General features: G+C 38.7%; 1 protein-coding gene across 1 annotated transcript in view; it reads right to left on the bottom strand.

Annotated features, from left to right (window-relative positions):
• Positions 1-26,750, bottom strand: part of MYOM1 (myomesin 1) — a 73,964-nt gene that overhangs the window by 22,293 nt on the left and 24,921 nt on the right. Inside the window, exons 7-21 of the mRNA XM_082045706.1 lie at positions 26,183-26,271; positions 25,986-26,048; positions 24,231-24,395; positions 23,482-23,643; positions 19,905-20,046; positions 17,386-17,585; positions 15,661-15,717; positions 15,158-15,282; positions 13,525-13,708; positions 12,338-12,512; positions 9,961-10,082; positions 6,910-7,106; positions 6,019-6,145; positions 5,115-5,299; positions 3,932-4,046 (exon numbers count right to left, since the gene is read on the bottom strand). Coding sequence (XP_081901832.1) covers positions 3,932-4,046; positions 5,115-5,299; positions 6,019-6,145; positions 6,910-7,106; positions 9,961-10,082; positions 12,338-12,512; positions 13,525-13,708; positions 15,158-15,282; positions 15,661-15,717; positions 17,386-17,585; positions 19,905-20,046; positions 23,482-23,643; positions 24,231-24,395; positions 25,986-26,048; positions 26,183-26,271 — 2,108 coding nt within the window. The remainder of the gene's footprint in view (positions 1-3,931; positions 4,047-5,114; positions 5,300-6,018; positions 6,146-6,909; positions 7,107-9,960; positions 10,083-12,337; positions 12,513-13,524; positions 13,709-15,157; positions 15,283-15,660; positions 15,718-17,385; positions 17,586-19,904; positions 20,047-23,481; positions 23,644-24,230; positions 24,396-25,985; positions 26,049-26,182; positions 26,272-26,750) is intronic.

Below are 26,750 nucleotides of genomic sequence, written 5' to 3' on the forward strand. Positions count from 1 at the left end.
CCTCTCGTACCGCAGTGAAGCTGAGGGAATTTTTTCTGGGATTCAGGAGGCTTGTCAAGCTCGTCATCTGTAGCATTAACTTTCATTTCAACAAGTTGTCTGAGGATGTCAGGGAGAGCTTGTGCACTGAGAGGTGCTGGAGAACATCCAGCCTCTTTTTCTGAACAGCTCTGAGCTGGATCTCACATCTGAATAGGGCACTCATGTTATATGACTGAGCTTAAGACAATTCCAGGCTGCCCGGAATGCTAATGACACGCTTTGTCCACAAAGTATTGTACCTTAAAGACAAGAGCCTTATTCCTGACATGGAGATTAAATGCTTTATTTTCAGCATAATTCTTAATAAGCCTCAGGCATACAAGGAGATTTCTGTGTTTCATTGTCCTAATACTATACATATCCTCTCCAGCACTGTGAGTAGCTCCTGTAATGACAATTTGTGTACACCCAGCTTGCTTAGTCTTTATAATTTGCCATAACCATTTAATGAAAGATAAGATTAATATTCCCATTTTGGTACTGTTATTTACCAGCCCTCGCAGTAACAAAGCACATTAAGTACGAATATATGATAAATTAAGTCTAAGGTCTACAAATATTTTACTAGGCAGCAGCATATTTGCAAATTTTGAATAATTTAATTTATTACATGTAAATTCATCACCTGACATCTCATTAGTGTTTAGCATCCTATAGATCATTAACACATGATTCTTTTGATGACAGCTTATGTGCAGAGAATTACAGCCAGAAAGTCCACTAAAAAGGCAGAACCTTTTATATTTGTTTTAAAGTATTGTCATTAAGATAACACTGCATAGCATTTATTTCCAGAAGTGACAATGGTGTTTACTTCTAATATTTATATAAGTAAAAAAGAACAAAAAAATCTTTTAAAATTACTGACTAGAGGTCTCCACCTGTCGTATAAAGTGGAACCAAAGATGCTGCCATTATAGTAGCAGTCTTAATTTCTCTCCTCTATATCACTTGGTGGTTTCTACATATAATCCAGAGCCTCTCTTAAAGTCATCATAAGAAATAAAGTATTTAGATGTCATATCAAGTCTCCATTTATCTGAGCATTTTATTACGTTGAAAGGAAAGCAATAACATGAAGATAAAGCAGACAGCTTCAAAACATTGGAGTTAATGGCATCATCTTGAACACAGCTAGTCAGAAAAGTTGAGTAGGACAGGGTTTCCTTCATTTCTGAGGTTCAAACCCTTCGCAAGTGACTGATGCAGGATCAGAATCTAATTTTGGTTTGCAGCAAGATGCTGAAGGACTAAGGGGAGCAATGGGGAAAAGCTGCAGTCTGCTCTTGGATTTCCCCTGCTTCCTGTGAGAGTCCCACACACTGAACTGCTTTTGTCTAAAGACAAAGTTACAGCTCAAAAGCAGCCTGGCTTGGTATTCATTTAAGTGGATGAGTTTTTCATTTAATTTTAAAAGATAACTGTAAAAAACATATGTGGTTTTCAAAGAAGAGAAGGTGGATGTAAAGTATCTCATCATTATATTTACAAATAACCCAATAAAGAAAATTGGTGCCTCTTATATTAAAACAAATATTTTCATTCAGGGTGTTATTTACTTACATTCTTTGGTTAGAAAGCTCAGTTGTCTGGCAATTTTGCACATTTGCCAAAAGCAACATTCCAGCAGGAATTGTTTAGAGAGACCTGACAATATTTTGTCTCCATCCAAGATGTTATAATAAAGGCAGCGTTCATGGGTCAAGAGCAAAAGATTTGCAGTAATTTAAAAAAATGCCATGATTGTTCTTGAGACTTGCGTGGTTTGAGTGAGAAAGGTGGAAGCCTGCCCAAAAGACTGCTGTCTGAAATATTTTTTTTAATAAGCATTTTGTCCTTTCTTAATACTTTTAAGAAGCTGAGTTTGGTGGATGCCATATCTGCAGATCTCAGCTCAAAATATGGGTCAGCCAGATTTGTACAAGTAAATAATTTTCAGCTGAGATTTCACTGGGCCAAACCCTGACTTTCCTGTGATGCCTCAGACATTACATCTCTAAACGTGAGCCTTGCTTGCAAAAGGGCCACGATCCTGAGGGCCACCTCTAATGGTGAGAGGTCTGTAAACCAAACGTTCTGCTCAAGTTCATATTGCCAGGTGGGGCATGCATCTCATTTGAGTGAACATTGAAAACGCTGTATGATTATTTTTTTGGGGTCATGATGATCATCTTCGCAAGAGTTTACATTCTTTTTTTTTTTTTAATGTAGTGGCAATTAATCCTTTATTTAGTACACTTAAAGATTATTATAATAACAATTTTTTATCAGAAGTATGACAGATAGCTATTAAGTCTCAAAGAAAATGGCTAAGTAAAGCCGAAAGTTTAGTACTAGTACTGGTTTGATTCTCTTTTTAGAAGTGGTTGCTGTATAAAGTTGCTTTCAATAATAATTTTTTAAATTTTGCCTTGATCCACTTGCAAGTGATGAAAATATCCCCAGTGCTTCAGTGGCTTGTAGGTCCGAAATTATGGCTTCTGCATTTTTGAAAGATCCTGTCGCAAGCCCTCCTTACTCACACACATATTCTTTTTTGTCCTCATATCCCAATCTTACACCCTTTCAACTTACCGTCTACTCCTTTTAGTCCCTTCCTCCCATCCCAGCCTCACTAGCAGTCGCCCCAGTCTCCCCACTCTGAGTTTTTTTGGTTCTTTTGTGCCCCCAGCTTCAGACCTCCTTTTTCAGACTTTCTAGACTTAAAGCCTCACTGAGAGCTAACTCAAGGCTTCTTAGGATTTTTACCATCCTGGATGTAAGGGCCAGGTATTTGTGGGAGCTGGACCAGTGTTGCCGCAGGAACAGGAGAAGTAAAAATGGACCTGGGAGTCAGAAACAGGGAAAAGCTCCTCGGATAACGCTCCTGAGGCAGCCAGGGTGGGAATGTGTAATGATTCTCACTGGTGGCATCTGCTCAACACCTCACAGTCGATACCATCCCAAACAAACCCTGACTATTTCTCCAGGCACTAGAGGTATCAGCCTGACTGCCTGGGGTCAGGCAGGGTAGGCAGCTGCCTGCACAGGTAATCACTGCCTGTGCCCGTACCCCTGCACTGCTAATTGTGCTCCCTGCCAGCCTGCCCTGCCTGCCCGCTGCCTGCTGTCATTCCTGCTCTTCTAGGGCTCTTAGAAACCTTTCCCAGGGGTGATCAGATATGAGGGTTTGTGGGCAGAGGAAGGGAACTTGGCAGATGAAAAGAAGGTGTGTGGTGAATCCAGGCAGGGTTGTACCCCTGTACCTCATGACATCATACTAACTTTATACTACATTTTGTCAAAATATCCAGGAAGGTTTTTTTTCCACCTTGTAGGACCCTCTGCTTCTAAAATAGTCTTTAGATGAGTAAACTACAAGCCCATGCTTGCATTTTCTGTTAGGGACTTGGTGACAAAAATGAGTTGATTCTGATCACAGTCACCTATGTTACCTGTATAGCTAAACTAAACGTAGGGCTTCCTGAAGTTTCAGATGTGGATATTCTGCCTCTGCCCTAGTTCCTATGTTTCTTGCTGGCGTTATAGACACACTGGAGTCGGCCTGCAAGGAATGATCCCACTAAGCAATTGGACTTGAATTCCTACTGAAGGTGGTCTCCAAACTGAGCTCATTACGTTTTTAAAGCCAAGAGAAAAAAGTATTTTCTTTCTCCCTTTCTGCAGGTATAACATAAGTTAAAGAAAGGAGAGAGATAAAATGTGAACAACTCACTGACCTTAAAATACACTAGACAAAAAAGTAAGATATGACCCTCAAATCATTTCCTACCTAGTAAAAAAGCTTAACTTGAGAGGGGTCAGACTGTTGACATGCAGCCTGTAAATACATCGCACAAACAGGAACCTATTTAAATATGACGAAGAAGAGGAAGTATTTCTAACAAACCTGGTCGTGTTTCAGCTATGACAGGATCTGTGACATCTGATGGTTTCCCAACACCAGCCTGGTTTGTTGCCCGCACACGAAACACATAGCTCACACCTTCATTTAGGCCACCTATCTGGAAGAAGCAGATACACATACATGCGTGATGTGTTACAAAACACTGATTTTAATTTCAAATTTCTTACAATTCCAGTCTGCATGCCTGACAATTATATTTGCTTTATTTTTGTTTTTCTCCATTTTCTGTTGACAAATATTTCTTCCTCGTGTTTGGTTTTGGCTTTGGCTTTTTTTTCAATTCCAGGGTGACATGACTGATCTGTTTGGCTGGGTCCTTCCTTGTATGCATAGCTAACATTTAGACATCGTCATTTCTGTCATTGGTTTCTTTGCAAAAGGAGCATTGTTATTGGAACAGAGTGTTTTTAACTCACGTACATTGACCTCTGAAACAGCATAGTCTTTTACTGCAGGTAAATTCTGGCCTTTCAAAATGAAATTATCAGGGTAATAAGTGCCAGCCACAACTCGTTTGGAACAGGAGGGCATTTAATTTTAGAGATTTAATTGTAGTGACTTGAGGAATTATACTGACATTAGAACACCTACAAAGACTCCTTTAAAACATAAATGAAAGGATCACACTTAAAAGTGAGTTGTCTTTCAAATATTCTGAAAAGTATACACATAGCAAACCTACTTAAGACATATTTCTAGAATGGAGATACACTTGATCTTTTATTTGGAAGTTATTCCACAAAGTGTTGTAGCATAATAGTGCAAAAAGTTTGGGTTTAACTTGCCATGAAATGTGGGGGAAGGGTACTTTGTATTAGACTCACCTGCCACATCGTCACAAAATCTATTTTTGTGCCGTCAGTTTTTATGTAGTGATACCTATCTTGCACTTGGAGCTAGAAAATACTAGGGTTGCCTCCTGCGTTGTAAGAACCATATTTGGTTTTAGCAGTGTTTTCTTTTTATTTTTATGCTTGTCATACCAGTCTTCTGAGTTACTGTCTTGTTTGACTATACAGGCGTTACACGTGTATATCCTCAGCACAACATAAACTACTGTGTATTTCATTAAATGGAACCATGATTACCACAGGATGATGCTATCAAAGGCTAACTTCCTCAAGGTTATACTGTTATACCAGTGTTAGAATCTTAAACTATTTACCTTCAAGTATTTCTTTTGAAGTGGCTTCTCATTGACACTTCTCCAGCATTCCTCCTTTGCTTCAGTTTCCTTCATATCAACATAATAACCAACTATGGGACTACGACCAGTATAAACTGGTTCCTTCCACAGTAAAACCAAAGAGTCCTTCCTAACTTCTATGCATGTGACATCATGGGGTGGCCCTGTAAGGTAAAAGTTGGAGTTGTGGTATAAAAATAAATCCCAAAAGGGCTAATGCATTAGATTTCAAAAAACAAAAGCAGACACCATGTTGTACACCCAAAGCCAACATAACACTTGTGCTCTGTATCATATCTAGACCAAATATAAATACAACCTATGCCTATTAAAGACTAGCCCAAAAAACAATCCAATTTGTTGAGATTAGCTATCTTGATCAAATGTTCGTGAACAAACAAAAATCACAAATAATTTCTAAACTCAGGGAAGTAAGTTAATTATTAAGCTAATGTGCTGCTTCAAGGACTGATCTAAAGTCCACTGAAGTCGATGGAAGTTGTTTTCACTCATTTCAGTGAGCGCCAAAAGGCCAGCGATCTGGCCTTGAAGTGACACATTTAGATAAGGGTTATGGGACCTCATTCTTCTCTGTCTTGTACCTTAGACAGGTATTTATGTCTACCATTTAAACTAGGAAGCAAAGTGGCAGACACAGTACAGAAACCAAGCGGAAAAGATAAAGAAAATACAAGCTGCTTGTAAAACGCTACTGATTAGATGAGGATCGTTTAATGCATCAGTGTAAATGTACTAAATCAAAGTGATGGACATTCAAGCCTAAGTTTGAACTCTGGAAACTGAAGTCATTAAGAACTTAGATAATTGATCACAGAGCATCCTCAAGCTATGAGTAAACTCCACCTCCCACTCAGGATCCTACCAGGAACAGCAATGGTCCATTCTTCACATTTGAATGGTTGGCTGGGTAGGGAGGGTGTCCCAACCCCAGCCAGATTAGCAGCAGCCACCTGGAACTGGTACACCATATTTTCCTTCAGGTTTTCAATCTGCAGAATCAATAAAATGGTGCTTGTTAACTTTGTATTAATGTTTTAGGTGAAAGTCAAAAACACAATTATTCAACACATGAACATGCTTTTAAGTGCCTGAAGAGATGAAAGCATTATTGACATCATACATAAGGTGATAATTGTCTTGGGTTTTCCTCTAATCCGTGGTGGAGAATACATGAATGGTCTTAACATGCTCAAATTGTAAACCCCTTTTCCTATTGATACTTTGGTAGTCAGGGAGGAAGCAGGGTATTGCTCAACAATCATATTAATCTGTCTCGTGATACAGAGCAAGTTCACTTAAGGCAACAGTTGTCCTCACAGTGGGGTGAAACTCAGTCCTGGCATTGCTTTTCATTTGTAAATCAGCTCAGCAAGGTTGTGGCTAGCACTATCTCTAAACTGGGTCAAGAACTGATCACAAAACACAGCTGGCACAGAGCTGCACCAGCAAGCACTGGGGTAGGTCCACCAAGCCCAGTAGGAATGCTATTTTTTGTGAGGGTCTGTCTTACAAAAATTCAGTCTATGTATAGAATAGTGCATTCACAGATGACAGTTGGTGCCAGACTAATAGATAAGTGTACAAATAATTTTGCAGATAAGTTTAACAGAGCTAAATGACTTTATCATCATGGCTATAAAACCCTCTGAACAGCAATCTGTACACTGAATCATAATTCATCCCAATCTGCCTTCGAGATCTGTTTTGGAAATGTTGTCTGCACCCAGAGCAATAACAGAAGTTAACCCCTTACCCTGTATGCCCTCTCACTGATGGCCTTGATGTTGGCCTCCATCCAGTTCCCAGGAACTCCATTAACCACTTCACGATAGTTCACATAGTAGCCAGTAATTTCAGTTCCACCAGTGGCTTTGGGTTGTTTCCATCCTAATACCATCGAGTCACGAACACTCTCAAGTACCATGATGTCATAAGGTGGAGATGGAGCAGCTGTTTCAATGCAAATAATACATAATCAGGAAGTAATATTTCAATAATCAGACTGGCATTCAGTTACTGTATTCAGGTGGCTCCTGTCCTGCATTTCCTAATTAGGACAATATTTACGCAGTCAAGGGAAGTTTTTGGAGTTGGAATAGAAATACAGGACAAAAGCTCCCATAAACCAAATGAAAAAGTCCAAACTGCATGAGAATTAGTTTTCAGGATCATTTGTTTTTCAAGAAGCAAGCTGATACATAGTGAAAGAATGTGTTGCAAATGCAGCTCTGATGCAAGTGATTAGGACTTGCTTTAAAACTGTGAAAAATAGGGAACTAAAACTAACATTACAGGAAAAGTAAAAAAATTGGAGATGCAATGATTTGTTTTCTTTTGCTGAAAGCAAAACCTTTTTCACACATACAATTTTTGTTACAGTTCCTTTTTTAAATAGGCTCACATTCTTCCCTTCTGAGAATGGACTTTATCTGTTCATTCTTTTTTTTTTTCCTCTTAAATTTATACACTGTGCAAATTTTATCATTGCACCCATCACGTGATCTTACCTTAATAGAAGGAAGCGTGATCATAGGCACTGTAGACTGACCAGAAATGGAACATGTCTGTTACTGGAACTTACATTAAAAAATTTGCTGCATAGTCCCCTTTTAAAATGTATTTTTAACAATACAGAAATAATTAACTTAATCCCAACCTATTTTCTTATAAAGCCTTTTTTGTACCTAGTAGGGAAATGCTTGCCCACACCCAATATGTCATGCACCGGTGAAGAGCCCTACTTGTGACCCTGAAGTCCTACTTTTGATGGAAATCCTACATCATACATGTTTCTTTTTGTCTTTATTATTTTATATCAGTGTCAGCTAGCCCCAGGTGCCTCTGCTTTGTTTTCTGTTCAACCATTTGCATAAGCCTTTTGAGTCTCACTTGAGAGGCCTGGGGAGGAATTAAGCTCACTGGCCAGGTACCAAGACTTAAAAGAAATTCAAGCCCTACATTTCTTGGACACAATGGATGTTTAGGTGTTGACAACATAAAACGTGATTTTGTGCATGTGCATTCACCTTGATCGGTTTTCCTCTTTACTATTGCTGTCAGTCAGAGATACAACACAACATTCATTGTCACTGTGTCTCAGAGGATAAGCTGTAGCTTAGGCATAAATCCACAAAGGATGTTCATATATCCTAATACAACACAGACTTTCATGCTTACCATCATAATCAGATTTTGTTTCCTTCACACACATGTAACCCAGATACTGAGTAACAAACCCCCCCAAAAATTACTTTAGAGATTTAGAAATAATACATTATCTTGGATACATCAATATGTAGTCAAACAAGCTATTAAATTAGTAAATGGATTTATTTGTTTCACTTTCAGTAGCCACTAAGTCTGTAAAGTGGTCTCCAATACCATTACATGAATAATGATCTTAACAGAGAGTTGAGCACGTAATTAACAGGTCTGATGGCAGATGCATCACCACAGAGTGTGTTCACTTGTGGCATGGACAAGCAGAGGTTACAACTGTCTGAAGTGGATGTACCAAAGCAGTGAAATCTATTGATTTTATTAACTCTCACCTATATCTTTCTTCTTTGTCACTTTTTCCAGTGTCAAAAGATCCCTGGGTCGAGACTTACGTGTCTGCTTAGCAGCAACTTTTTGTGGTGCAGATGTGACAGCATCCTTAACCATTTCTCTCATGTTATTGTCTCCTGTACTCCCCAGTTTGTCAAAGCTACTGGGTGCTGCGTCTCTATTAAATTTAGCATTGCAGTTTAGCAAAGCATCTGTGTCAAAGATAGGCTGGGAGGACTCATGCATTCCTTCCCAGCTGGTAGTGCAGTCTGTTAGTCCACCAGCTTTACCACTCAGTTCAGGACACACACCATGAAGCAATCCTCCCCCTATAATTGCCAGAAAACAGCAAAGACATTTTGAATTAGAATACATCATTTTTTCTTCATTTAGTCAGCAGAATGAAGAAATGCGTACAGTGAACAATACAGCCAAAGTATGACAAATCACAGATGTACACACAAAATGTTAAGCTTGAATTCACAAAAATTTGAAATTAATAGAATACCTCTCAACCTGCTCACAAGTGATACTCTTTTAATAACGTCTGCTTTTCAGAGCAGAATAAATTTGGAAAGTTAATAGCAATCTTCATTTACTACAGTTGTTTTCATTTTAGATCTTCCAAGTCATATTTCTGATCCTTTCAAGATGATCTCATGAAATTGCCCTAGGCCACATCTCTCCGCTCTAAGGTTGTGAGGTATGTGGTTTTATACAAATGAGAGCGAGGATGTTGCAGACATACAATTTATTCTAGCCCAATAAGCTCATTAATCTTTATGGATTAGTTCAGGCAGTGGCAACCAGAAGTAATTCATCAACAAAGGGAGGACACACAGAGTTATAAAAGCTTTACAAAAGACACATTGCACTGATTATTAGCTTTAGGTAGGGAAACAAATATCTTAGGAACTGACTATGTAGGATGGTGTGCATTAAAGGTGATAAATACCACATTATGAAATCAGGATGACATTCCATTTTCCAGGATACCTATGAAGTGAACTTGGCAGTGCTGTCTTACAGTGGTTCACAAGAAACACCTGAAGAAGACTGGATGGTGAAGGTGAAGTCTACAAGTGTGCAGTGACTGTGAAACTATGGGGCTGTGAGGCCATAGGATCTATGGACAAATTATTATTTGTGGACAGCATTGTAAAACAAAACAATTAGTTACAAATAGTTGCTGAAAACATCTTAATTTAAAAAATGACATATTTATAGTTGAAAAGTGTAATGGAAAATAGCTTACCAATGGCTGCTTGCACTTCTATAGGCTCCGAATCTTGTGAAAATTCACTTAGTCCTGCTGCATTAACAGCTCTGACTCTGAAAATGTACTTCTCACCATTGATGAGCCCATGGCAAATGAATCTAAAACAAACCAGTGAAGGAATACTTAGCAAATATTATGAAGAAAATTTATTGCATAAAGTATATTCTGGTTTCTGAAAACTGAGAATAAACCATTACCCCAGTCACTTAAATGAAGGTCAGAGAATGCAGAATGTATCTAAGAACCTCATTCATGCAGCGAAGATAATGTCTAAAACCATATCTCTTTAGACATACCATTTTCCAACACTGTCCTTCTTAAGACTACAGAAGATTTTGTGTTACCAGAAGGTCTATCTTACTTCTGCTAGTATATACAATCCATACTTCCTAATACACACAATGTGAAAATCTGCAGAGATTAGGTCTATATTTGCCTGTGGGGTCTTTTCATGACATAAGACACCTGTAGCACAAGTTCCCATAATTCACTTCCAATCATAAATGAAAAAATTGCAGTGTTAAAGGAATTACAAGGCACTGTAAAAGAGCTAAAAAAACAGTCCAGTTTTTTATTTCACTTTCTTGTTTCTATACATGACACAATAATTTAAGTCAGTCAAACTCTTTCATTAGAAGAGTTTTTCTACTGGATTACTTAATGGTCACATAAAAACGCTCGCAAATTTTCTCTGATGTCCACTCTGAAAATACAAAATTTCCCAAGACAGGAATCTCTTTTTCAGAAAAAAATGCGATTTTGAAATGTGAACATTTTATTTAAAACAATATTTATTTTTCAAAAGGTATTTTAAGTGTTTTTTATTTAATGTTACTTTTATTTTATTTCATACTGTCATGTCTTGCATTACCAACACTGACATCGTACACCAATGAATGAAGACAATGTAATGGGGAAAACAAAATGTATTTCAAAATAAAAAATTTTCTTTAGGTAATAAAATAAAACAAAACCAAACCACAAAACAAAACAAAAAAACAACCAACAAAAACCTAAATCAATATTTTCAGAGCAGAATTTTCCCTACCCATTCCAGAAGACTTGTCCAAATCATTTGTTTTACCAGGATGTGTGCAGAAAACAAAATCCAAAAGATCAAAATATACTGCATAATGCAAACTATGAGATACAGTGAATCCTTTGACACTGACTCAACCAGAAAAGCCAAGAGTTAACAGAGAGCCTGTGCCTGACTGCATCTTTCGTCATCTCACATCGACTAAAAATGCAGTAATAGGAACCTGAACAGTGTCGTTACAACACAAAATATATTAACTCAGAAAAATGTGTGTGTTTCTACAGTGAATAATGATCAGATTTCATATTTGAAAACAAGCAAACAACAAGAAACTTCACCAACACTTGATGCAACCACAATATAAATGATAGAAGCATATATGAAATTATATAGTATCGGCACACACAGCTGTTGCAATAGAAACGCACAAAAGAATCCTTAAAGGAAATTGTGGTGCTTGTGTTCAAGCAAGTGGAGGTTTAGGTACTTTTGATAAACTAAGCATTTACAATGCCCTTCTAAACAACAAGGTTGATTCAAGAGTATTTGTCAGAGCCTTAGTTATTACAATAAGGGTTGTCATGGACAGCAGTTACAAATGACGATGGATTGACACTGCTCCACTTGAAATCAAGGTCTGAAATGACTCCTTTGGACTCTGAAGATTATATCCTTATTCAAACAGAACCAAATCTGATTTAGCTTGCAAAGTTTTAAGTCTTGATTATTTTTTCTGACTAGAGACTGAGTGTCATGTCAGTAAGAAATGTGAGTTTATAGCAAATCTTTAAGAATATTCATCAATATCTTGATAATCTCAAGCGAAAGAGCAGTTAGAAAGTGATATCGTTAGTGTGATACAGTCCACATTTCCTCCTGACATTCTAGATATACAGTACAGAAATGTTTACAGCAGTCTTCCAAAACAAAGGACTTTGCTTCCAAACATTACGCAGTTTAGTTTTCCACATTTGTAACTGCAGTCATTCCTCGCGGTACTGTTTTTCATCAAACTGATAGGCTGTATTATAGCTAAAACTAGTGCGCTGCTTCTCTTTTCTTCACTATCAACGTTCATGTCTCCTCCTCCTTAACTTACTGTTTCTAATATACGGTTAATTATAAATTCTTTTGGACAAGACTTGCAGTTTGAAATGTGTTTTTATAACTTCTATGAACTTCACCTGAAAAAGTGATTCAAGCCTGCTGGCAACCACAGAGGGATTAACTCTACTACTACTAATGGCTGGAAAATACATATACCCAGTAAATCAAAAACTGGTGATCATAGTTTCCATGCTTTAAATCCATTACCTAGTGCCTTTCACGGGATTGTTGTTGCATGGTTCCCAATGACCAGATCCGACTACACTTGACTCGATGTAGTACCCAACCAGCTCCTTGGCATCTGGGGGCTCTGTCCAAGTGACAACAACTGAGGTGTCTGTATTCCTACTTGGCATAATACGGCCAGGAGCTTTGGGAATATCTGTGGTGGAGAAACAGAAATAACTTAGTGACCAGCCAGTCAAAATTTACAAATAAATGACATTCTGTTCTTCATTATATCAGCAAAACTAATACAGATTTAATCTCCCAAAACTAGTCTGATTTCAGTCAAGTAATCTGGTAGAACAGGACAGGATCAGTAGGTTCAAGCCTTTGGTGGTGAGGTTCCTCATGTCTCCATTACCTATGATTATGGGCATTTCCTTCAAACTAGATATATTTTCTTCCCTTTTGCTGAACATCTGCACCAGAATGTGATTTGGAGCTTTCTAAAAGGGAAAATACGTTAGGTACACAATGAAATATTTTGTGCAGCCCACAGAATAAGTCAGAAACTAATGCCCCTGTTAAGCAGCAAAATGCATCTCAGATGTTTTTCAAGAAGAGCTGTTTTACTCTCCTTAAAGAATGTTGTCCATGTGCATCAAATTGCTTTGAGAATTCAACCAGTATGCAGTAAACAGATACATTCTGGGAACTGGATTCAAATATGTGTTGCTGTTTGGAAACAAATTGATAACGTAGACATAGCTACTAATGCTTTACTGTGGTGAACATCTTAGCTTTTCCTCCAGTGGAAATGGTCTCTGCATTCATGCAAGTATTAAATTATTAATTTTTGTTTAATTTGGCAAAAAAAGGAAGGTTAAACTCTGCTGATGTCTGGGCTTATTTTCAATAAAAGCTCTAAGTAAAACAAAACATTTTTGTACTTCCTTGAGTTTTCATTTTCTTTCACTGTTTGTAGCCTTTGCAGTTCTTGGCATCACTATTTGCAGCTCAATTTCCTTGGCTTGCATCTGTCATTTGACTATACATTAAAGGTTCAACAACCCAAACAAAAATTATTTTAGCTAAAGGGAAGATATCACTGACTACTCTTCATATTTGAATTATTTACTTGGCAGCTATCTGCCTTCAGAGAAAAGGATTACATCATAAACTGAAAAGATCTTATGGAGGTAATTTAATACATACGACCACACACTTACCAAGTTTGTCGTCTACCACAGTGGCTTCAGTTGCTTCTGAAGGCTCACCAATTCCAGCTGAATTGCAACAGCGAACTCGGAAGCAGTAGGATTTGCCTTCAGCCAAATCAAAAACTGCAAAGCGAGGAGACTTCACAGGGATCTCGGTGTTCACCCTTTGCCAGTCCTCTGTGCCAGCAACACACTGCAGTCAAACCCAGAAACTGCATTTGGAACAGAACTCTCTGAAAGCTGAGTGTCTAACCCAGTGAGATTTTCTATGTGGACCACCAAATGCACGTCTGCTGTGCAGAACAGACAGTCATGTTTCTTTTTTGGGCCTTTCCACAGAACGAGCTTTTTCAAAGCTTATGAATCTGCCAGATGTCCCCGTACTCCAGAAAACGTATGTAAAATTTTAGTGGGTTTAATATATCAAAGCTAAACTCCACCACAAGGAAGTGATGTTATTATTAACCACATCCAGTTGTGAACTGCTTTCAAAATAAGCTCTGCAGACATTCAACATCTTCCAAAGAACAAAACTCTAACATTACTACATTGATTCTAGATGCTCTTGTGCCACTCTTGAGAATATTTTGGGGTGTTTTCCAGAATTAATCAGGATCTGACCTTCATTTTCCAGAAAATTTAACATGTACAATTAATTTGTGAATTGTTTTTATTTCTGTGGTGAGAAGCTCTACATACCATGTTCACTTATACCGTTAATATTAATGATTAATTTTTGCCTGTGACTTACTGTAGGGATAGTTTAAATTAATGGTCCTAGTTTCTGAGAGATTTCAAATTATCAGGAAAACACCACCCGACTATGTGACATTAGTACTCCGTACTCAGCATGTAATAGGTTACTAAAAAGCTTTCTTACATGGAAACTCAACATTCATATATTCATCGTAAGTCTGTTGCTAAGTGAAACTCATTTATTTAGACCAGATTTCATAACTGAGATGAAATACACATAATGGGAAGATATTTATGTCTCCCAAGATGACACCTCTAAACCCACAGGGAAAAGCATCGATAAAAAAGTTTATGAGCCATGAGATACAAGTAAAAAGGGTGATGGCATGAAGAATTCTCTAGGCTAGCGCCATGAAAGAAAAATCTCAGAAAAGCAGGACACTGAAATTAAAAGTGAATCTGTTCTAGAAAAGAAATCTTGTCATCTTTGTTGAGTTGGTGAAGCAAGTGCTAATGCCAAGGAACTCTTGCACTATGCCTCCATCCAAAATGTTAACAATCTGTCCCAGCAGACAAGCTTAATTTGTACAAATTTTATTATCTAGATGTATTAAATATTTATATAAATATGTGACTAAGCTCTGTGGTTTCTTATTATATAGGGAGTTTGTCAGCCTGTCTACTCCAGGGTAGGTCAATGACACAATTCATAAAACGATATTACAGTGTGAGACATTCTGCGTCTGCTTTCCTATATCCCATTTCTTTTCTTCCTAGTTTATCTTAATCTACAGTGACAGTTACCTCGATGAAGTACACAAGTTCTAGTCCTGGCCCTAGTTTGAAAGTCTCAGGTGGAAATGAAAGCTAACTAAAGGTCCAGAAGAGATGGCAGAACAAATGTAAAATATTGCCAAAACATGATTCTGATTTTGTCCAATTTTACCTTTTCCACAAAGTACATGATACCCTCATGGCCCCTCTGTCCAGGAGGTTTCCAGCTAAGCACAACGTAGTTCTTGGTGGCTTCAATAACTTGGAGGTCTGTAGGTGGACCAGGAACAACACCCTCTGAAGAACAGGAGAGAAGAATAGGAAAGGCAATTGGGACTTAATTCCTTCATATTTGAATCAGAATTAGTGCTGTAGTTAAAATATAGAAGTATTAATATACCTTGGCACCTGATATCTCTTTAAATGTAGAGTTAAAAATCTTCTAAATATTGGGTTTTAATGACGTCTTTTAACTCTAGGCACGTTTATTTGTTAGGTCCTGAATAACGAAATCTCACCTCAACTACCAAGTTGTTGCGAGTTATTCAAGGTCAAATGACTCTCAGAACAATGAACTTTGGGTGTGTGCCAAAGTCCACTGAACTCACTGGGAGTTTTTCTAATTACTCAGCCAGCTTCACATTAGACTTTTGTAGGCAAAAGGGCTGTGGTTACCTGAAGGTTCTTCCTCAGTGACAATAATCTGTCCGGTCCAGGGAGCAGAAGGGTGACCTGAAACAGATGCCAGAAATATCACAGGCATGGGACACTTTGGGTACTTTTAAATAACAAAAAAAAAAAAGACTTTTTCATGGTTCAAAATTAGCATTTGCAAGATTTGCATGAGCTTCATTTTTGGTCATTGGTGCCACTGCTGCTCATATAGCAAGTTAATTACCCAAACCAGTTGCAGGCTGAGCAGATTGAATATTGACAGCAGCTAAGCAATTAATATAGCAAGAAAAATTAATATCCTGAAACATCTAGTCCTTCCTGAAATGTCACTGAAGTCACCTAGGTGACAGAAGTATTTGGCTCACTCAGCTCATTGTTTTGGGAGAATTAACTTCAACTTTATTTTCCATACTCTATTCCCTTGGTTTAACAGCTCACTCATTAAAGGAAGAGCCAAATTCCTTCAGGCTGCTCTTTGTCTCTTTTTACCCACTTTTCCTCACATTACCAACTTTTAAATCACGGATCACAGTCACAAACAGAAACTGCTCAGCCTGACTCAACGTATCCACCTGACGTGGTTTGGGTGGTGCTCTCAGAGCCTCTACGTTATCATATTCTTGCATCCAGCTATCAAAAAGGTCAATGCACTTTCAGAGATGGTTTTTGCCAGTGCTGTTCTCCACTTCATGTTACGTTGACTGATCTGTTTTGGAGATGTAAGCAGAAAGGGAGCAAGTGGGGAGAAAAAAGGATCATGAGGGACCATAGGAGGACATATAATGGGAACAGGCCACTGAGTCCAAATTTCAACTTCTGAGACAGTTTCCAGGCTTCCCATTGAGAAGAAGACACCTCCCCCAGGCTCCAGGTTTCACATGTCTGTCTGAGCACAGTGGTTCCTGAAAATGCCAAACCTCATTCCTTGAGCCTTTTGTTTTTATTTTGAATAGGAACCTTGATCATCTGACTTCAGTCTGTAGCTTCCAGCATTATACACAGTAAGACAGACAAGCTGGGACCACAGGAGCCTTGTAGATTTGCATAAATATCCCTTCACATTGGACCATTTAAAATAGTAAAACTTCAGAAACAAGTAGAAATAATTGGATTTTAGGCATATGATTTTGGCATATGAGTAGGGAGGGGGATTTTGAATAAAACTTTAGTTAAAATCCTCAGTAAAACCTTTTTGTCTAGGACATTTCCAGGCCACCAGAAAAATATCCGTGGCTTGTAAAATGTTAACTTTAAAGAAGAAAGCTTGGGATCTGTTAGGCTACCCTGGTATTGTGCTGATGTTACTGCAAGACTTTGATTGTCACATGAGCACACAATCAGCCACCCATGTCCATGGCACAGAGAGAGACTATTCACAGCATCCGATCAGATTTTTTGTTGGCTGAAGAAAAGCAAGTCTCTTCAGGCAATTAAGTCTCCTGTGTCTTTTCCCCCCTTCCTGGAATTTCAGAGCGTAGCACCACAGCCAGCCAAAGCCATGAGACCAGATAGAGCACTTCGCAAAGAGCACTGAGATTATTTCTTCTTGGCAAAGCTGTCTCCAAAGAATATTTTGTTTTTGCATTGCTCCCTCTAGTGGGATTTCGAAGGTTTATGAGTCATACTTCTTTCTTTTCCTTTTTCTTTTTCTTTTTCTTTTTTTTTTTTTTAATTAAGTTGTGACTTCCTGAACCTCTCAGGCAACCTGAAAAAATCACATCTTACTTCTAAGCCTGGCTCTGTCAGCAGGATCCAGAGCAGCCACAGGCTCCGAAACCCGGGATGGTAGGCTGATGCCAGCTTTGTTCACAGCTCGGACTCGGAAAATGTAGGAACGGCCTTCAATGAGACCAGTGACAGGAAAACGAGCAAACTTCACGGGGGTCTCATTGCACTGGGTCCAGTGTGTGGTGCCAACCTCACACCTGAAAAACACAAACAGCAAGAGCAGGGCTGGGAAGGGAAAAATGCAGACTCTGGACACCCACCTCCTTTACAGCTTCACCATCTGTTCCTGTTCATTGGCTGGTCAATACCAGTTTTATCAGCAGCTCTACATACTGGTGACACCCAAGCAGCTGCACCGAGGGTTCAGGGCTGAAGTACCATCTGGGCAGGCACTAAATCCCTCGCAGCTGCACCCCTTCTTTCCTGAGCTCAGGAAGGGACATGAGCAGAACTCACTTCACTGTCCAAACCCTCCAAAGTATGCTTAGGGAGTGTCAGCTTTTGCATACTTGAAGGGACATGAAATACATGTATCATTTGCAGTTGCCAAAAGGCAATTAGTTCATCTTTCATGCACAGTGCTCCACTGTACGTCCCGCAAAATGACGGGCTTCATGGGGCATGGAGACCTCCGTTGTGAGGCCTGTGACCAGCCCAGCACACAGGTGGCTGTGAACAGGGTTAAAGTCAGGCACTCAGCTGGACTCTGCTTCAAACATGTCTGGGGCTGCCAGGGAACCCTGCTGTCGACAAGGCCCAGCGCGGTGGTGCTGGCAGGAGGGTGATTTCTGGCAGAAGGAAGAGATAGCCAGCAGCAGTGATGAACCACAGTGACTTCGGCTCAGGGAGCTGTGAGGAACCTCTGGGAATGGCTTCCCACTATCCAGCAACATGGTCAACAAGACCAGGAACTAGCAGCTCGGGAAAGTCTCCTATTGCTGCTGAGATATCCGCCAAAACGAATGTTACGGTGCCTGCCTGGATTTCTTAGTACACACAATCATCTCTTTCCTGGGAATTGCTACTGCCTTGCTCTGGGCAGTTTTGTGGTTCTGGTTTCTGCTTGGGGCAAAGGATGCCCGAGCTTCGCCTTTGGCATTGACAGACTGGTCCTGCTGCCTCGAGCGACCTGCTCACTCTATGAGGCAGTTAGAGGCTACCCTGGCTCAATATTTGGATGCCCAAACAACTTTGGTAGGACTGAATACCAGAGAGCAGTAGCACAGCTTGGAATTTAGGAGCAAATGTAGAAAGGAGGTGAACACAAGAGAAAAAGCAAAATGCCATTTGTCTTGCCATTACTCTCAGTGCTAACATCCCTCAATAGCCTAGTTTTAAAATGAGATATTATATTTTTCAGAATCTAGTCCTGTCTTTTATTTAGGATTTTTTAACAAATGTTTAAAAGCTGTAGCTTAGTCCTAGCACAGCATAGTTACAGCAGCAACTGACACTCATAAGTTATCAAACTAGTAAAATTGTATTTCAATTAAATATACTGATGTTAGATATTTCACAAAGCAATGCTCTCTTTTTACACATACATAATTTATGTATATGCAATGGCATAATATAGTGGCATATTTATTGGGGTTTTTTACATTGCATCAGAATAAGCCCATAGGAAATCCATATTACTGATAATGTATTCTATTACTGAAATTCAAACAAATATTACCAGCTCTAAAGATCATTGCAAGTCTCAAAATACTGGCTGAATTTCTTAAATTCCAAGCTTCTGGAATTCTGCCACTGCGTGACACATTCAGGTTTCATATTTTTAAAAAATATTTCCAATTCTTATTGTTGCAGAGAAAAACACGTAAGCATGATCTGCATGAAGCTTGTGAATCTAAGAGCTTGGAAAACAGTGCTGCATAAAAGAAATTGAAGTCACTTTGAGATAATATTTTGTTTTCTTGTGCTTTGTAACAATTTGGAAAGATGCAGGAGGGCACTGATACAGGAGCCACAGCTGCCTGATGAAGGAGCTGCTCCTATAAGCTACCAAATGCCACAAAGTCCTGAGGCCTCTCAAGCCTCGCTGGGAGCAATAAGGGCTGAGTTACACAGTGTCTTGCAGAATCCTTTCTATGTAGTTAAATCATAGAATCATAGAATCATTTCGATTGGAAGAGACCCTCAGGATCATTGAGTCCAACCATAACCTAACCTAACTCTGGCATTAAACCGTGTCCCTAAGAACCTTGTCTATACGTCTTTTAAACACTTCCAGGGATGGTGACTCCACCACTTCCCTGGGCAGCCTGTTCCAATGCTTCACAACGCTCTCCGTGAATAATTCTTTCCCAATATCCAATCTGAAATGAAGCAGGGCATAGCTATTACCATTAAAGTTAGATCAGACCCAGCCAGCTTAAAGAAAAAAAGTAATTTTCTTCTGTCCAGCAACAAGAAGCAAAATAACCATTATCTCATGCTTTTCAGTGTGCTTTTAGGTTTTTGAGTTAGAAAGCTCAACAATCTGAATTCTCCAGTCTGCCTTGCTCACTGACCTGTCAATGAAATATCCGAGGATGGGGTTTCCTCCATCGACAGCGGGCTGCTTCCAGGAGACAATGACATAATCTTTGTTGGCATCTAAGCACTGCACATCCAGTGGTGCACCAGGGGCGCCGGGGATTTCAGCATCGGCATCTACGAGGATGGAAACATAATTTTCAAATATGAAGCACAGTTCTTTCACAATTATTAATCTTCAAGGAAGGAATTCTGTTCCTACTGAGCCAAAAAAAAAAAAAAAAGTTACATCACTGGCTTCAAAAAGTATTTGTTGTTATATTGCCAGTGCTTTTCTAGGTTTTGGTTTTCTCTTTGCCACATTTACAAATGCTTAATGTTACAGCACACTGTAAATGTAATGCATTTTTAATTAAATCAGTAACATGCATTCTGGTTAGGTAGCTGCCAGAGACATAACTGAATCGAAAACTTGGCAGACTGTATATTTACCTGCTATTCTACTTTGCAGAAGAGGCTGATATCTTGTCTTACAGCCAGGCAATAGCTCAGTCAAAAGTATTCACCCACTGGATGTACAACACTGAACTAAATGTCTTATCTCCACATATAGTCCTTCGTTGTTTCTTTTTGGCTACCTATGAACTGCAAAGGTATCAAAACCTTTTGAAGTTTAATTATATTACACAGACATTATCGTTGTGGAATTTAACCTTCATAAGGATGAGCATATTGTTCCTGTCAAGTGTTTATCACAAATCTCGTGTCAAAGGGCCTTGACTCCAGCTTCAGCTTCTGGACAATTCTTATCTAAAGCTTTAAAAAATAGAACACAGAGCTGGGCACTGGGGAATTTTACTGTTTACACAGTCAGAGCCTGGTTTGTGAGATGGGGTAATTTTCATGTACAGAAAAATAACCTTTGCAGGAAGATTGTATGAAATACTTTCAAAGAAGAGAGGTTGTTTCTCTGCAGAACAACATCAATTTGTACAGTTATAGGTAGCATTTTTCAAGCCCTGTTGTGAGCTACTTCAAAAGAAGACCTGACTTAGACAAGAAAAATGTATATACATGGAAAAAAAATATTTTGCTAATAAATATAATTCATACATTCCATCCTTCTTAAAAAGGTCTGTTGTTTCAAAGCATTACAGGATTTTGTATTGCAATATACAGTAATTGCTATTTTTCATGCTTTTGGCTTTTAGAAAAAAGGTCTTGCAAGAGTATTTAACATGTTTCATTAAGTAAAACAGCAGCCTTCAGAAAAAAAAAGCCCACAACACACTTTACACTGTATCTTCTCTTATAGGCAGAGTAGCATCGCATGGAGCTTTTGAAGCTGTGCCAAAGTTACTAAGTCCAGGTTCTAATTACAGCTAACTCGATGCATTTTAAAAAACAATAACTTACAAAGTAAGCAATCCAGTTAACATAACAAATAAGAACATTAATAGTAATAACAAGTGCCCATATTTACTGCTTGACAGAACATGAGGCGCCACAGTTTCTTTCCAAGACAGACTGGGAAATAGCTGGGACAACCAGCATGGCTGGTCAGCATTTGTCAGCAAGGCTAGGGTTTCATCCCCGGTGGCTTGCTGACAAATGCTGACCTGCAGCCACAGCAGAAGAGTCACACACACTCTCTAAGCCTGTCTAAAGACCTGATCTTATGAGCCTGATTAGTGCATTGCTCACCTCCATTGATACACAGGGATTTCTACATGTGACACATAAGGAAAGCTGCTTGTGCTTAAATACCGTAGCTAGCTATTTATAGCAAATTTGTCTACACTCTAGGAGGAGCAGTGAGGAATATACCAGCCAGCTGAGACTGCAGGGACCATTTAAGTAGCAACATAGAATATAATTAACCCAATTAGAATTTGGCAAACACACCGATTGGATAGTAAGATACTCTGGAGAAAGGGGTAGTAGGTTTGTGGTTAGGTCATACCTACATTGCTAGAAGATGTAATGGGAATGAGGGCAATCATTTATTTATACAGCAGCACAATTTAAAACAAAGCTAGAAAGACAAGCCCTGTGCCTTGTCACAAATGCTCGTTTCACTAGATTCTTCACATGATGAAAACATCTGCTTCAGTCATATTTTCTGAGCAGGCTGTTATCTCACACAACTCTGCTGGACTTGGCAACACAGTGCCATTCTGGGCATGGTCTCAGAGCCAAGAATTTCCAGAGCCTTTTGAATTAGCATTTCACACTTTAGCTGCTAAAAGCAGCTGGGACAGATATAGAATCAGCACGCAACCTGATAGCCATGGCTCCTTTTAAAGAAATACTTCTCTAATAGAAAATTGAGGAAGTTTTTCATGGTAGAAGCAAACAACACCCAAAGAAATTACATTTTAATTCTATGCTTTGGTGCTTTACTTCAGAGAATCACAGAATGAATGAAATTGGCAGACAACTCTGCAGGTTGCCTAGTCCAATCCCCAGCTCAAAGCAGGGTCAGCTAGAGCTGTTTGCTCAGGACGGTGTCAAATCAGGTTTTGCATATCTCCAAGGATGGAGACTCCACAGGGTAACCTGTTCCAGTGTTCAACCACTCTTGCAGTAAAAAGAAGTGTTTTCTTAGTCTAAATGACCTTTCCTGTATTTTAATTTGTGTCCATTGCCTCTTGTCCTGGCACTGGGCGCTACTGAAAAGAGCCTGGCTCTGTCTTCTTTACTCCCCTCCACCATTTATTTACACATGTGGATAAACTCTCCATAAGGCCTCTCTTCTCCAGGCTGAATAGCTCCACCTCTCTCAATCTTTTCTCACATGAGAGGTGCTCCAAGCTCTTATTCACATTCAGAGCCCTTCACTAGACTCACGTTAGTATGTCCATGAGTCTCTTGCAGTGGGGAGCCCAGGACTGGACCCAGCACTCCTGATGAGTCTCACCAGTGCTGAGCAGAGGGAGAGGATCACCTTTTCAACCTGCTGGCAAGGCTCTTCCTAATGCAGCCCAGGATGCTGCCATCTTACTTTGTGACAATGACACACTGCTGTCTCATGTTCACCTTGGTGTCCACCAGGACCTCCAGGGTCTTTTCTGAAATGGTGCTGTCCAGACAGTCACCTCCTGTACTGGTGTATGAGGGTATTCTTTCCCAGGTGTAGACCTTCATGTTTCCCTTCCACTGTATTTTTCCTGCATTGTGTGTTAGAGAGAACACTTCAAATGGCTCACTAAATCTTGATGAAAACAGTGCAGTTTAGCTAGCAGAGAGATGGTGACAAAAATAGATCTTTACGTTATTATGTAGATTTTTGCCTCTTTATGACTTATGTTCAGTACTCTTCACAGGCTGAAACTGAGAAAGAGGAGTGAAGTTATATCAATATCCTAAGTTTCCTCCTCAGAATGCCAATGCGGTTTAGAAGTCTTCTAGCATTTGACACCAATGCTTGAGGTATGCATTCAATTTTTCCAAAGATAACAACTGGAAGTTGTATTGCTAGAATCTGTTAATAGAAAAAAATTATTCTCTTTTTATTGAAAAAAAAAAAATATATCTAAAATGGCTGAGACTGATTTTGCTAGCGTTTTCCTCAATTCTCTGGTGAGTTTCATTCACAAGACAATATCCTACCTCGAACAAAGACATAATTACTGTACTCTTCATAGTACTCTCCCATCACCACTCGCAGAGTGTAAAGACCTTCATCTTCCTTGTTTGCATGAGTCAGTGTTAATGAAGCTCGCTCTCCACTCCAGTGCATCTGGACCCATTTGGATGGTGTAATAAGAACACCTAGAAATGAGAGAATTACATGATGAGAACTAGCTGGATCTGCTGAGGAGTAGATTCTGAATATGGGGAATAGACAGATTGGAAATACGCAAGTGACCATTATTATTATGCAACTTTCAGTCTTCAAAGACAATTGTAAATTCCAGCTAACTCTGCTCTCATGCCAATTTTGTCTTAATTTTCAAAGTGTAACTTCAGAGAGCAGCAGCTTTTTTATCAGCTGTTGCACAACACATTTGTGCAACTGCTTAAGAAATATCTTGGCATATAAATAAATAGTAAAAGCTATGTGGGAGATGTAGATGGGCCACATAGGTGTTGAAGCTGATTGAAATGGTTCTAATTTAGTTTTTTTTTTTAAGAAAGAAAAAATCCATAGAAGACATTTTCACAGTCCTATGTCTGTTTTCTAACTGTGGTTCCATTTCAAAATCCTAACCTTTGAAAAACTTTTAATAGAAAAAAAAAAAATATTACTATTTAGAAATCTGAGAAAGTGATGACCAAATCACAGTGTTCACATATGCCGAAATAGGTAAAGGTTGACGTGAAAGAAGTCTATATTTCTTCTTGTCAAATGTTCTCACCATTTCTGTACCATTCAATGTCTGGTTTGAAGCGCTTGATATCAGGACTGATGACAACTGTGCAACCCAGACTCATTGTCTCTCCTTCTCTCCCAAAGGCAACATCAAACTTGTCACTAAAGCTGATTTCAAACCTGGAAGCATAGCCATGAGGTGTAACGCCAACTGCAAAAAAAAAAAATCTGTTTACTCTTTCTCTCCTTTTGTAGTGGGAGTAGTGAGAAAGAATACCCAAAGATTATGAATACAAGCTCAGGTAAAGATTAAGATGTAAATAGAAATATTATATATTCAGCAATCATGTTCAGAAGTAATTGTAATGTCAGATAATCCAAGCCCTTACTACCACAGAGAATCATCTGTTTCTTTATTCATACAACTCTAATTCTTACAGCTTCTGCATTCTATCAGAAAGAGACTCCTGCAGAATATCATCCCAGAATTTCCAAAATTTGAGATCCAGCATTTTATCATTTTATAATAAGGTTTGTTTTATAACTGAAACAGACTTCTATTTATAATTAATTATTTGTTCAGGTTAGGCTGATATTCAGCTTACATGACTCTTTCCCTTCCCTGTTTTAACTCCTTGCTCCATTCCAAGGCAGTCATGTGTCTACTCAACCTTCATTTTTATAAGCTAAATAAGCTTTTTAGGGTGGCTCTTAATATATAATGAGCTCTACATTCCTTCAGGAATTCAAATAGCCTGTTTCTGTACTTGTTCCTGAATTTACCTTTTCTGTTGTTGTATGACCCAAGTTATGCAGTATACAGAGTATCCTTACACTTCTGCTGCATGTACATGTCACAGGGGCTTCCAGATTTCTTTTGAAAACATGTCAGCTGATAAAACCTAGGGTCACATTTTCCTTTTCCACAACTTCCCTACACTGGCAGTTCATAGTCTTCCTGTGATCGATGAATATGTGTAGGTCATCATCTTCCTTTCTCATTACCAAGTGCTAAATCTCAAATTATATTGGAAACTTGTGGCCTTGCATTTTGTAATGTGGTGCACAATCTTGTTTTTATTATTTCAGAGCTTCAGTGTATAAATGAAATCTTGTGTGCCTTTGCAGCATATCCCTGATTCTATTTGTGCTGCTACAATAACAGAAATGTCCATAAGTCTCATCTTCCAAGACTTCCATGCACAGGGGTTGTGGAAGTGCCCCCTAGCACAGTTCACACATATCACATATGTGGATAGACTGTCTTAATATTTCTCATCATGGAAGTATCTATGGAATACTGTAAATCACTTCAAAGTGTGAGGATCTCAGGTTAGACAAACTAAAATTTTTACCTTGATATATGCAAAATATTCAAAATGTTTTCTGGCCCTTTGATCTTTCCTACACATTTTTAGAATGCCTGAAATTGCATAGCAGCAGGCAAGAACACTTAAGTCAACTACTCTACTCAAGCATATACAGCCCCTAGCTTTTTTCCAGACCATGTTTTACATATTGTAAGGGATTAAGTGTTTCTCTCTTTGACAGATTTTATTCCTCAGCCACGGGCAATATTAAAAGCATGTTTCTTATATAAGCAAATAGCCACAGACCCAGCAAGCGATGCCGTTTTCTCCTATGGTTGAGGCTAACACCATCTGAAACTGTAGAGCTCAGGACCTTTGTAAATCGGACCTGCTTTGGTTTTAAATAATGTTACGAAATATTCTGCTTAGTCATTTGTCATGATGCCACAACTGTAAATGGATGTGTCAAACAAAAATATATTGCAACTTACAGCCCATAGGCATGGAAGAAGTTCCAGCATACAAAAGACTTGCATCAATTTCTCCTTTGTACCCTAGACAGAAAGAGAACAACTCCAGTCACTATCGCCAAGAGGTAAAGGCTCTCTGAGCCACAAAAATGAAATTGGCAATGTGCATCTTAAAAAGGAAAATTTAAAAAAAAAAAAGAAATGTTTTTCAAACCTACTCTTTACCACGAGGGATGCATAAGCTGAAATTTCTCCTTTAACATTCATAGCAGAGGCCCGATACTGAGCAGTGTCATCAAAATCACATCTAAAATGATAGAAATGGTTAGGCAGAGCACTCATTTACACCTTGACCTACCCTTTCCTATGTTTTAGATCAAAAAAACCTCTCAGAAATCTGTGTAAAGACTGCAAACAAGTAAAAGCTTGGGCAACAGACACAGCAGACACTGGACTGATTGTAGCCATTAAGTTTTTCCCCAATGTTAAATATCCGATGTTTGAAATAAATGTCTCTTTTCAAATATCACTTACAGATTTGAAACTGAGAATATAGTGGAAGTAGGAAAAAACTGTCTGATAATATTTATCCAAGTCATTTTGAATTTACTCTCTCCTATGGAGAGATGCCTAACGTGGAAGGTATAGAAATGGTAGATATCATAAAGTAGTTTCAAATGGGACCAAACAGTATCTAGGTTGTCAAATCTTCATTGTTGCTGACTGTCAAATGAGGTGATTAGATCTCATTATTTAAATGTGTTTTAACAAAAAATGACAGCAAAA

The sequence above is a fragment of the Streptopelia decaocto genome (genome assembly GCF_964273445.1).
Source record: "Streptopelia decaocto genome assembly, chromosome: 2".
NCBI lineage: Eukaryota > Metazoa > Chordata > Aves > Columbiformes > Columbidae > Streptopelia > Streptopelia decaocto.